At 35.9% G+C, this 12808-nt stretch overlaps 1 protein-coding gene across 1 annotated transcript; it reads right to left on the bottom strand.

The window, feature by feature from the left end:
* Positions 1-2311: 2311 nt before the first annotated feature.
* Positions 2312-11441, bottom strand: LOC136200569 (WPP domain-associated protein). The gene is made up of 6 exons (XM_065990944.1): positions 11265-11441; positions 8129-10596; positions 6043-6148; positions 5120-5221; positions 3630-3707; positions 2312-2767 (listed from the first exon to the last, which is right to left on the bottom strand). The coding sequence occupies exons 2-5, from the start codon at positions 10504-10506 to the stop codon at positions 3645-3647; spliced, it is 2649 nt and encodes an 882-aa protein (XP_065847016.1). The 5' UTR covers positions 10507-10596; positions 11265-11441; the 3' UTR covers positions 2312-2767; positions 3630-3644.
* Between the last annotated feature and the right edge of the window lie 1367 nt (positions 11442-12808).

Here is a 12808-nt window from a genome sequence, read left to right as displayed (position 1 = left end):
TATAATTTTATTTTTAGATAGTATAATACATAAACTGAATGTATATAACAATTTCTTGATTAACTAATAAAAAATACAAAAGTACAAATCTGATTAATCCTCGAGTGTCATATCCGTCCGACTAGCGCCTAGCGTTTTTTACAACCTTGGCCGCAAGTTAGTGAGGTCCTCAGTTACTGTGTTGACACATACTTCTTGCTTTAGATAGGAAGATTTGGACATCTTAGCTGCCAAAATAAACATCTGATTTGATGTCATTTTGGTTTGAATAATCAAACCCTTTACTGGATGAAATTTTTTGCACATCCCAGCTTCTATAAGAATAGAAAGACCTCTTTCTTGAAGTTGCTCAATGCTTAGAAGATTCTTTTTGAGCTAAGGCACATAAAAAAACATCTTCAACAACGAAATTGACATTATCTACCTCCATTTTTATGTTTCCCTTATCAGAAACTTGCATTCTAGTGTTGTTTCCTAGCTTCATGGTTTGGTGAGATACTTCCTCTAACTCAAAGAAACAACGCCTTATTTCTGCACATGTAATTGCTACATCCTGAATCCAGAAACCAAATATCCTCTCTCTCTCCCTTTGCACCAATTTCATCAACATAGGCCAACAACAACATCTCATCCTCTTCCAATTATACATAATTTGACTGTTTCCCCCCATGTGGGACATTCGTATTGGAAGTAGTCAAAGTTGTGGCATCAATAACATTCCACACTAGCTTTGTTAAAAGATGATCTCCCTCTTCCTCGGCCTCCTTTGATTGTGCCTCTTCTTCCTCTGCCTCTGCCTCTACCCCTTCCTCCTTTTGTTCTTTCTTCACGAATCACCTTCATCAATAGTTGTTCTTCCCCATCACCACTCTTCATCCTTTACTCATGAATAAGCAAGCTACTTTGAAGTTCATCAACGATAAGATGATCGACGTTGTTGGACTCTTCAATAAAGCAAACTACATAATTACATTTCGAAACTGGAGATCTGGGAATCTTCCCCATAATATCCCTCACATGCACAAGCTCTCCACACGCTCTCATGCATCAGGCAATGAGAGAGTTCGCTCAAAATATGCATTAACAGATTCACCTTCCTTCATTGTGAGTATTTCAAACTCTTTTTTTAATGTCTGCAATTGAACCCTCGTAGAACCCTTGAATTTTTGCTTCATCGAGTCATGTATCTGTTTTGAAGCATCATAATTGAGAATTGTCTCCGTGATTTCTCTATCTATGGCTTGGTAAAGATAAGTTTTTTATTTTCTTATCTTTCAACTGATGCTCCTTTATAATCTTCATTGGTGCTTCACTCACTAAGTGTTTGGTGAAACCGTGCCAACCCTTCCTCAATTAGGTTCCAATATTCCTTAGCACGAAGGAAATTCTCCATTAGTTTGGCCTAGTGTTCGTAGTATCCATCAAACCTTGGAATCGTTGGTTGCACAAACTTTACAATGTAACCGCTACTCTCAGCCATCTCTCCTTTCTCACATATTCATCTCTCCTTTCTCACATATTCTATTTCCTCACTCAGTGTTTCATGCTCGTTGAAAAAAATCAGATAGTCATGTTCAGGCTTGATACCAAATGTTAAACGTAATAAAGTCTTTTAATATTTGGAGCAAATCAACTTGTTTATTCAACTGAAAGTGATGCGTATCTAAAAGCCTTACAAAACTGAACAAGAGAACTATTAACAATCACGTAGTTAGAGCATTTCCAAGAGACTCTTAGTGAACTCTCTAAAAATAATATAAAAAATTGACTCTTAATGATTTAAGAGCAACTAAAATATATCATCTCCAACAATGCTCCTTATATTCACTTTTTATTTATTATTTTATTATTAAGATTATTATTTATTGTTACATTACCAATAGTGTAAGGAGAGAGACTCATCAATAATAAATTATTAAAAAAATAAAGTTAGAATGCACTAAGAAGTGGAGAGATGCTCTCTATTAATAGAGAGAATGAAGAGATTCTTAGTGATTTGAAGAGCCACTAAGAGGCTGTTGGAGATGATTTTTGATTCTCGCTCTTCAAATTTTAACTTAAGAACCAATTTAAGAGGCTGTTGGAGATGCTCTTAGTTGATCTAAACAAAATTGATAAAAAAAAAACAAAAAAAAAAACAGCCAACAACTTAAAAATAGGACTACCCAAAAGACTAAGTAATTTATTAACATAAAAGGACTTCAAATATAACGAATGAGAGTTTTGTTGTTGGGTAAAGACTTGTAATAATACACACAGAGAATCACATCTTTGAAGAGATAGGCAAAGAACAAAAGTCATAAAATAAAAATTAAAAAAAAAAACCTCCTAAATTTCTTTCATTCTGAACTTGTGGGAACAACTATACATATATTTAACATAAACCAAAAAATATTCCTGGAATGCTTCCTGGACAAAAAGGGGCAACCTTTTGCTTCTAATCTATGTAGCCAACTTGGCTTGGAAAAACAAACAAAAAAAAAAAAAGGCGCTTGCATTTCATCAAGACACCAGAAGCTCCAAAAAACGAAAACAAGATGTAGGAGAATCCTGTACAAAAGAGAAAGATATCCGATTTCCGGTGCAAGTGTTGCTGCAGCTGTTTAATTCCCCCACCATTTCCACTTAAACTCACCTTGACAAGCTATATATTATGTTCACTATCTGTACGTGGCACAAATTTATACCTGTAGTTCACAGCGCATCAAATTACTCGGAAAAGGCCGTTCGTAATAATGCTTCAGCAGTACCAAAAAAATAGCATCTCCTGTTCAACAGAAAAATTATGGTCAACTGTAGCTTGATAAACTAAATATGTATAAATTGTTTTAACATGATCTAAACATAATGAATGCTAAGTCACATGGTTATTAAAGGCGCATGCATGGCGCACTAAGGCGCTAGGGGTCCTAGAGCCTTGGCGCATGGCGCACAGTGATGGCACGCTCCATAGCGAGACAAGAGGCACTTACAAAAACAAAAATTATAAAACTATAACACTAAAACTAACATAAAAATGCAATGAATACTAAAACATGACAATATTAAGCAAAAATAAGTTTTAAAATGCAAAATAAACCCCATGTTAGAAAGCTAAAGTTGAATACTAAATCCTAAGTTCTACTCCTCATCAAAACTCTCCAAATTAATCACTCATGTTGAATTTGAAATCCCTTGGCTGCTTTGTTTCTGTTTGAATTCGTTTTCTGTGTTTTGTTCTACTAAACTTCTTCCTCTTATAATAAGATTTTGTCGTTGCATCTTCTAATTAATTCAAATGTATAATCTCTCTTCCTTTTTAATATTTTTTTTTCTCATTTTGGGCCATTGACAACACGTGTTCCATATATGTAACTGTCAAAAAAACCATAAAACTGCCCCTAACTCACCAAGGCACGCCTTAGTGCGCCTTTGGCAACTGCCCCTTGGCACAAAATGGCGCACCAGGGGCGCGCTATGGTGGTTGCGCCACGCCATGTGGGTGTCATGGCGCTCTGCGCCTGGTGCGCCTTTAATAACTATGCTATGTCAGATGGCATCTAAGATAATAAGATGACACCATTAACCCCATCTTATTCTGCCTAGAATATAAGTTGTTGACAATCAAACAATAAATTTGGAAACATTACCTCATCAAAAGCAGATCAAACCGATTTAACAGACTGTCCACTCAATTCTCTCCTGACCAACTTCAGAATTTCCATAACCTGCAGTTATCAAAACAAGAAGTTCATAAATCTCATTCTATTCTTTTTTAGTAATAAAGGAAGTCTATATATTCTAAGAGCATGTGTGCAGCATTTCACTAGAGTAATACATAAACATAACCGTGCAGGAACATGCGAAGATGCTTAATTCATCTGCTTTGAACTAATTTATTTGACAAGTTGCTATGTATTTAGGCCTGACCCCTCCTCATACTCTCTTAAAACCAACGATTGATTGCTAACTAAGTTCCATCCAAATGGAAAAGTGAGAACTTAAGTGTTGCAAATTACAATACACGTAATAAATGGTAAAAGATAAAATTTGACCCCACTCTCGGTACAATATGTCAGTTTATCCCTGAATGCAAAAATTAAAATACAATTGCCAATATGAAAATAAGATCAAGTACAAGACCAAAATAGTTTTTTTTGTTGTAATATATGTTTGTTCTTTGTTGAATACAACGTAGTTCTCTTGGTCCCACGTTTTTTTACCCCAGGCGAGGCTTTTTTTAAAAGGCGCTCGCCTTGTGCCCCTAGCATGGGCTTCGCAGGCTCTCCTCAGGCGCACCTGTTTTACATAATGTGTTCTGATTAGGTTTTTAATTTTTTGTATTGCTCTTATTAAAATAAAAGGTTGATTAATCACAACTACTTATCCTATTTAGTAAACTTAAATCTAAACCGCTGATCTAAGTTAAAAAAGAAGAAGAGATGTAAATTAGAATGGGGAAGGGAAAGAGGAAGAGTAAAAGACGTAAATTCGAAGCAAAAGTGTTGCTTCCACCTCAAGTGTTAAGGCTAAGCAAAAGGAAAAAAACAAAAGTAACTCCTCGTGTAAGAGCTAGGTCATCTATGTCACTTATAGATAAGGAGGAAATTGGAGACCAAAAGGGTAATGTAGAGGACAATGTTAATCTTAGGGATGATCTTGATGTCAGTTTTTTTTTTGTGTGTGTGTTTTTTTATTGACAATGAATGCTTATTAGTTTATCAGCATTAGTTAGGTTAAGTATATGAACTTAACTTGGTGTTATTGACGTTTAATATTATGTTTTATATGGCTTTGTCTTGTTTGTGCTGTTTATGTGGTTATAAGTGTGTTTTTTAGCTCATCATAACTTGTGCTTTAACTAGTAACAGAGTATTAGTGACATTAGTATCAAATATTGATATTTAGATTTTGTGTATATATATATATGTTTTGTCATTTTCTGCACCTTCTGTTCATCAGACGCGCGCCTTGCGCATATGCTCCAGGACCCCCTAGCGCCTTAGTGCGCCTCGCGCCTTTAATAACCATGGAATACACACAATGTGCACAGCACAGCCATGAAAAGACTTCTCTTCTGAACGCAGACAAAAGGCATGTACACATAGATACAAAAGTACAGTAAAGGAAAATATCTTACTCCAGGATAGTGCTGCAATATTGGGGAATAATGATCTAGTGCTATGTATATCTTTTCCAGGAGGCTTACAAGAGCATCCACCTCATCGCCCAAAAGATCAACCTGATACTCAAGAAAATTAGAACATGTGAATTGACCATACAAATGACAATTTTGAAAAGAATGAATAACAATTATCAAAATAAGGAATAATTAGATGAATGCCCTTAGTCTTTCTCCTCCAAACATATTTCCTATTAGGTATATGCATATCTCAATGCACTTATTGCAAGAAGATTTGACATTTGATATTGGATTCATAAGCAGCATCAATAGAAATAAACAGATATAACAAGAATTTGGCTTCATTCATAGTTTCAGATGCCCATAGCACCACCCCTCCAGAATGATTAATTCTTTGCTATGGTGGTTGATCTATTGAAACCAATATTATATTATCACTATCATATGAAATAATAATAAAGAAAAGGTTCCAACTTTATACATCAAATTAAGGTCTTCTACAGCAGTTCATTTGCTGAGTACTATCCAGAAAAAAAAGACTCCACGAAGCAATGCAACAAAATAATTAGACTAACATACAACAATTTACCTGAATAAATAATATATTAACACCAATGATAATAAGATCAGATTAAACCAAAAAGGCATCATATAATAACTAAATATACTCCAGAAACTCATTAGACACTAAAAAAAGTCATGTCAATCGTTTTCCATTAAAAAAAAAAAAAAAAAAAAAAAAACTTAAAGTTTGTAAGAACCCTTTTGACATATTATAGCAACTTTGACTTAACCTGTGTCCCTATGCCATGCACCGAATACATAGAACCACATTTTAGGTGATTGAATTAATTGCAGGATCATACATGAAATTCGAAATATCAAAATGTATAGCATTTAATAAGTAATATCTATGATACCTCAGCTTCAGCTTTCTGAAGATCACACTTGTAGTGAAACCCCATCTTTTTAAGCCTGTTAGCTTTCTGAATGACAGAACTGAATTGCGTACTCAAACTTCCCAACCTGGATTGTAAGACATGTTAGCATCATGGCTTTCATGGCAATAAACTTAAAAATAGATCACTCTCATATGACTTGTACTGTATATGATTGCTATTTGCTCGTTAAAACTTCCCCACCTGGATTGTAAGACATGTTAGCATCATAGCTTTCATGGCAATAAACTTAAAAACAGATCAATCTCATATGACTTGTACTGTATATGATTGCTATTTGCTAGTTAAAGCCGAAGATGTCTTGTAATTCTGACAACAATGTAAACAGGACAAATATAACAAAAACAAAAACCCCAACACTAGCAATAACAACAGTAAATAGCATAGTTGTGAAAAGGCGCAAGGAGGTCCTGGAGCCTCGGCGCAAGGCTCAGGCGCGTGCACACAAGGCGCACCAAAACAAAATAACCTATAAAATTATAAATAACAACACTTAACATTTGTAAAATGACACAAATAGTCAAATAACAACTTTAATCATGAAATGCATGAGGTAAATCCTAATTAATTACTAAGGCAGAATTATAATTCATAATAAAATTTAAATCTAAACTAAAGACCAAAGTTCAACTTCAACTAAACACTAAGTTCTTAACTAATAGAATAATAACTACTTTTCCTCAAGCAAGACTACTAAACTCTAGTCTTTTTATAGTCCCTATTCATCATCCAAGTCACCATCATCACAATCATCTCCTCCATTATCATATTCTCCTTCAAGGTTATCAATCTCATCATCATCATCATCCTTTTCATTCTTTTTCTGATCTCATCTGAGCCCTTAATCCTAAAGATTTCCTATGGCTGTGATTAGAAGCTGAAGAAACCCTAAAAAAACCTCAAAACCCCTACAACAGCGCCTAGGCGCACACCTGGCTGACATCGCCCGCCTCACACCTATAGAGGCGCTAACCTCTGTGCCTTGCGTCAGGCGCGCCTTTGACAACTATGGTAAATATGTAGTATGTAATTCTCAGACGCTTAGAGGATATGAAGAGCCAAAAACAACATCAACTTTGCATGCATGAATTGTATATCGATGGAAGTTATTACATGCAACAACAACAACAACAAAGCCTTAGTCCCGAAATGATTCGGGGTCGGCTAACATGAACCGTCATACGGAACCGTGAAATCAAGTCATGTCAGTGACATAAATTCTCTCCCTCCACTCCGTCCTATCCACTGGCATATTTTCCTCAATACACAATAAACTCATATCACTCTCAATCACCCTCTTCCAAGTTTGTTTAGGTCTTCCCCTACCCCTCACCGTTGCATCCCTTTGCCACTCTTCAATCCTTCTAACCAGCGCATCAAGCTCGCTTCGTCTTACATGGGCAAACCACCTTAGTCGATTTTCCCTCATTTTATTCTCAATAGATGTAATCCCTACTTTCGTCCTAAGTATTACATGCAACTGCAATAAAAAGCATTAGTATGAACTGTCAAGCAAATACAAAGTGGGTGATTTCAAACATAGAAACCAATAGCAGCAAAGTATATGATTTACTTAATGGATCTCACCAGGTGATGTTATCTTAATTAATTCTGCTCTAAATCTTGCAAGTTGGGACAAACCAGTATTGTTAAAATTATAAGTGTCCAGAACAATTTACAGCTACATAAACATCAAGCATTTTTCTTAGCAAGCATACTTTCAGATAAAGTGGTTATTTTTCAATTTCAAAGTAACAATTGTGATAGTACATTTATCATAATATGAACATTGTAAATGGGTTTTGAACCAACAACAAGAGAGAATGTGCTACCATCTTCACCTATTATAACCTAGGGAGTATAACTCGGGCATAGTATAGTTGACACACGTATTTACATGTGGACTCAACATCAAAAGCAGATACCAAATAGACTTAACTAAGATTATCATCCCAGAAAAATAACACTCAACCAACATATACTTCTAAGATAAAAAAATCAACTTAAACAAAATTACAAACATATGACGAAAATAGTTACTACGTACCTCAAACAATTCATGTTAATATCTTTTGTTGTCCTGCATTCAAAAGCAGTCATTGTTTTTGATAATTCTTGAACAAGAAGAATAGTTGAGTTCAATTGCTTCATATGATCTCTTTCTCTTGCTTCAACCAATGACAAATCATGCTGGTACTTCTGGGAAATAGAATGCAGCATGTTTTTCTCCTCATCTGCTTCTCTTAAATTCTGCATTACTATCTCAAGCTGCTCACCCAACTGAGAGATCTGCCTTCTATACATTTCAACCTTCTCCAATGCCCTAGCCAAATCACTTTTTACGACATTCACCTCTTTGTTATATTCTGAGATAAGTGTATCCTGCTCACTTGATTGAACCCTCAATCTGTCAAGTTCTTGAGAAGCTAACTCAAATTTCCCCTTCTCTTTTACCAACACCTCTGCCAACTTGGCCTTGTCATCAACCATTGCCCTCAATAAGACATTCTCTTGCTCCAGTTTTTCTCTCTCTGCAATATTAAACTTCAATGACTCTTCTTTTTCCAATTGTTTCATCTCAAGTGAAATACGAACTTGTATTTCATCAATATATTTCTGGTTCCAAATCCGAACTTTATCCTTGGCCTCCTTTAAAGATTCCCTAAAAACAATTTCACACATCCCTTGCATGATAATAGATTCAATATCTGAATCTTCAGTCTGTAAGTTATTGACAGTTCCAGCATTCTCAGCAGCCTCTTTCAACATATTTGCATAAATTCCCAGCATCATATCATATTCCATATTTAGTTCTTCATTAAGGCCTTCCATTTGACTAAGCACCTTCCCAAGAAGGAATTTATATAGATCTTGGCTGATTGAAGCTTCGATCTGAGCATCTTCCATGGTGCATTCAAGATTTTTAAGCTTTCTTGACAGAGTTTCCTCAGCGAAAGAGTGTTTTAATATTTGCTCCGACACATCAGAGGCTTGTGACTCAAGGGATTTAATTTCCTTTTTCTTATCCATGACCAAGTCCCTGAGTTGTCGATTTTCTAAACGAAGAGATTCCAATCTATCCTTCAAATTGTCAAGACTGTCCCCATTGTTACTGAAAGGAGGTAACTTCTGAATTTCTGTGAGGATGTTATCCAATCTTAAAATGAGTTCTGGAATCTTTTTCCTAAATGAATCAAGCTCCTTATCCTTCCGCACAGGCAAAGAAGAACCCAGTTCCTTGAAGTACAGATACCTCTTGAGGCTGAAGTATTTTTCTGTCTCTTTTTGCAGTTGTAACTCATGGTCTCTCTTCATCTTACTCATCTCAGTCTTAAAATAATTGAACAATTCCTCCTTTGACAAGTGCTTCAGTTGTGCATGTTCCAAAGTTTCTGGAACAGAAATAACTGTTGGCTCATCATGATTACCATTTTCCTCCCAAATCGGCGCTGATGAAAAATGATCACCTGAACCATTTCGGTGCTCCAAGGATCCATGTGAAAGTAACTGCCCACTTTCAGGAACAGAAAATAATTTAGAGATGGCTTCTAATTCGTGGCGTAAACTTGAAATTTCATTAATTATTTCAAGCCAGTTTGCACTTTCATTACCATAAGATTGAGAATTGTGATCCCAAAGTCTTTGTTCAAAGTCTTCTTGAAGACTCTGAATACAATTCTTGATCACCATTCCTTCAATTTCTGATTGAAATTCAATCTCCAGCTGCCAGTCAGAGAGCAATGACTTAGAACAGCAAACCACATCCTCTGATTGAATGCAGATATATTCCAGAGTAGTTCTCAGACCATCAAGCGCCCTATCAACATCGATCCATTTGTTGGGCACATTCTCCGGTAGAATATGACTCAATCCCAACAACTCAGAACCTGAACTCTCCAACAAATTGCAACCTGAACCCTTCCTCCTTATAGACGTAGACCCTTTAATCTTGTCAATTTCTTTCTTGAGCTTTCTAAGCTGCTCCTTGGACGCAAATTTAAGATCTTCCAAAGAATCTGGTAACTTGCCATGATCTACCATCCCCTTTGAATTGGTATTGGTTAAATGAAACCCATAGATTTTACTTTTTGGTTTGTCGTACTTCATAGAATACCTCATGGACTCATTGCCATCTGAACCCACATAGTAAAGCGGTAATGTTTCTTTTAACTTTTTCAACTCTAGGTCTTTCTGAGCAATCTTCTCCACGGCCTCTTGTTCAACAGCACATACCATACCCCTGGTGACTGAGTCACTGACCATTCTTGACACGGTCAACTGATCTTCAAGATCTTCAATACACGAATCAAAATCTTTGAGAAGCAACAAATCTAGATTCTCACTTTCCTCAGCATTGTCATAGCGCTGCACTATAACACCATTGCATGCACTGACACTAGCATCCATACTGGCTGTACTCTCCATTCACTTTTGATGAACCAACACTTAAAGGGAAAATCCAGAAGAATGGTCCATGAATTTAAGTAAATAACTTCAAGTCAATAAGAGTCCGTCCTGAAGTGCCAATTTCAAAATGACAATATCAAAATGTCATTAACAAAACCCGGAAATTTAAAAAAAAAAAAAAAAAAAAAAACACATATATTTGAGTATGCTAATTATTGCATTTGTTATAGAGAATACACAGGATAACAGAACAGGGATATTTTGGAATGTTAATCATTTCATTTTGACTAGGGTATCAGAAAATAAAAGTTCAAAATACTCTGAAACCAACTTCGAAATACACAGTTTGGCTTGTACAAAATTGAAATTGGTTTTGCGACTCTAGAAGAAGGAAAATAAATGCCCAGGAGGATGAATACCACTCGCCCTGCCTTTTTACCAACAAAGAACAATAATAATAATAAACATATGAATTAATGATTGAGCTAAAAGTAAGTGCATTAAAATCAAAGCCGAACTAAATTTGAGTATGCTTCAATGATTCGTTCAGAAGGGCAGCAATTATTCACTGTAAATAAATGAAAAAAAAAAATACTAAATAGTGAGAAGGTACTTTTCATTTCTTTTTCCTCCATTTCCCTATCTCACAGACACAAAACCTTTAACTCCAGTAAATATAATAAATAAGGCTCGAACAATACTTGGTTAAGCTCAAATAGAACTGCAATTCAGATAAGAAAAAATCCCCCCCCAAAAAAAAAAAAAAAGGGGCTTACCGGTATTGAGGAGGTGTCCGAGTGAGCACGAAATGAAATAAAATGAAGAAAGCCAAAGAAAAATAAAAGGAGAATCTATTATAGTTGAAAAAGGCTGGTGAGAAGCAAAGGTTGTGCAGTTGTTTTAGGGCTCTTTGTTGTTTTTTTTGTGTGACAAAAGGATGGATTTGGTGAGCGGGAGGGAGGGAGGGAGGAAGTAGAAAGGTTAATACGTTGACCCTTCAGAAACTTCATATTTACGGCGTCTGCCATTTTGACTCTTAGTTGAATTTGACTGCTCTCTTCTCTCTGCTCTGCGTATATGAATTTTGTTTGTTTAGGAAAAATATTTTGTTATTTGGTGTTTCTAATTTTTTACCCAATTTTGTCTCTGCTATGCATCACCATCCGAACCCAACCCATCGAATAATAAAACAATTCACACCGAACGAATAATAATTTTACTCTTTTTAGAGATATATTTTTCAATTTTTGTCTAACATTAGATATTTACTTTTGGGGTTAGGCTATGTTTACTTTGTTTTTTTCACTATTGGATAATGATGAATTTTGATAAAGTAAGTTCATCTAATGGTAGAAAAAACAAAGTAAAGTTTACTTTGTCAAAAACAAAGTAAGCATAGAAGACACCGTTGTTGGTATTAATTGTGTGCTACTTCATTAGTAGTGTTCGAAAAAAAATTATAATTAATCCTTATTATTAATACCTAAAATGATTAATATAAATATATTTAAAGAAAAATTATAAAATCGGGTCAAATGGATGACACATTTATATATTTAGACCAATTACGCAATCCATTACCAATCTTTTTTTTTTGGTAAGAAGGGAAGAAAAGAAAAAAAACAAACAAACAAAAACCTAACCCGGGATCAGTCTAGGAAGACTGACCTCAATCCTATCCTCAAGAAGAGAAGGTAACAGAAAAGAAGGAGGAACAGAAAGGGTAGAAACACCTAACATCCCCCCATGCCCAGCAGCTGCCAAGCGATCCGCCACGCGGTTTTGCTCCCTATAAATATGGGAGAAGGTAAGAGAATCGAAGGCAGGACGAAGCCTCAAGATGGCTTTAATGAGATTCTGACTCTTAAGACAAACAGCCTGTCTATCCGAAATCCTGTTGATAGCCTCCAAATTGTCAGACTCCACCGAAAGTCTTTTAACACCCATGCGAATTGCGAGTTTAATGCCAGACAAGATCCTCCAGAGCTCCGCAGTAAAGGAGGAGCCCATACCTAAGTTATGGGTAAACCCAGCCAGCCAGGCGCCACCAGCATCCCGAAGAACTCCACCAGCAGCAATTCTGCCATTACTAAGGCAGGAGCCATCCGTATTCAACTTGACAACCCCTTCCCTGGGCTTCCTCCAACCAACTAACTGGACCTCTTTAACCGGGGAGGGGTGAACCAGTCTATATTATAGATTTGTGACTTTCCCAAAATACTTCAAACCTTCCATCTTCCCCCTTCATATCTATCGGTTTCATCGTTTTATCTCCCCCTTCCTGTCTATCGTTTCATCTTTCCCTTCCTTTATATTGTGT

Source organism: Euphorbia lathyris, chromosome 1, assembly GCF_963576675.1.
Source record: "Euphorbia lathyris chromosome 1, ddEupLath1.1, whole genome shotgun sequence".
NCBI lineage: Eukaryota > Viridiplantae > Streptophyta > Magnoliopsida > Malpighiales > Euphorbiaceae > Euphorbia > Euphorbia lathyris.
Note: the sequence above shows the minus strand (reverse complement) of the source record. Positions and strands in the feature narration are given on the sequence as shown.

Excerpts from the sequence above, each read along its gene's own strand:
- LOC136200569 (XM_065990944.1), bottom strand. The coding sequence starts at position 10,506 with ATGGAGAGTACAGCCAGTATGGATGCTAGTGTCAGTGCATGCAATGGT. Across the intron at positions 6,149-8,128 it reads ATTAACATGAATTGTTTGAG|GTTGGGAAGTTTGAGTACGC; the intron begins GTACGTAGTAAC and ends CTTACAATCCAG. Across the intron at positions 3,708-5,119 it reads TATTGCAGCACTATCCTGGA|GTTATGGAAATTCTGAAGTT; the intron begins GTAAGATATTTT and ends TGATAACTGCAG.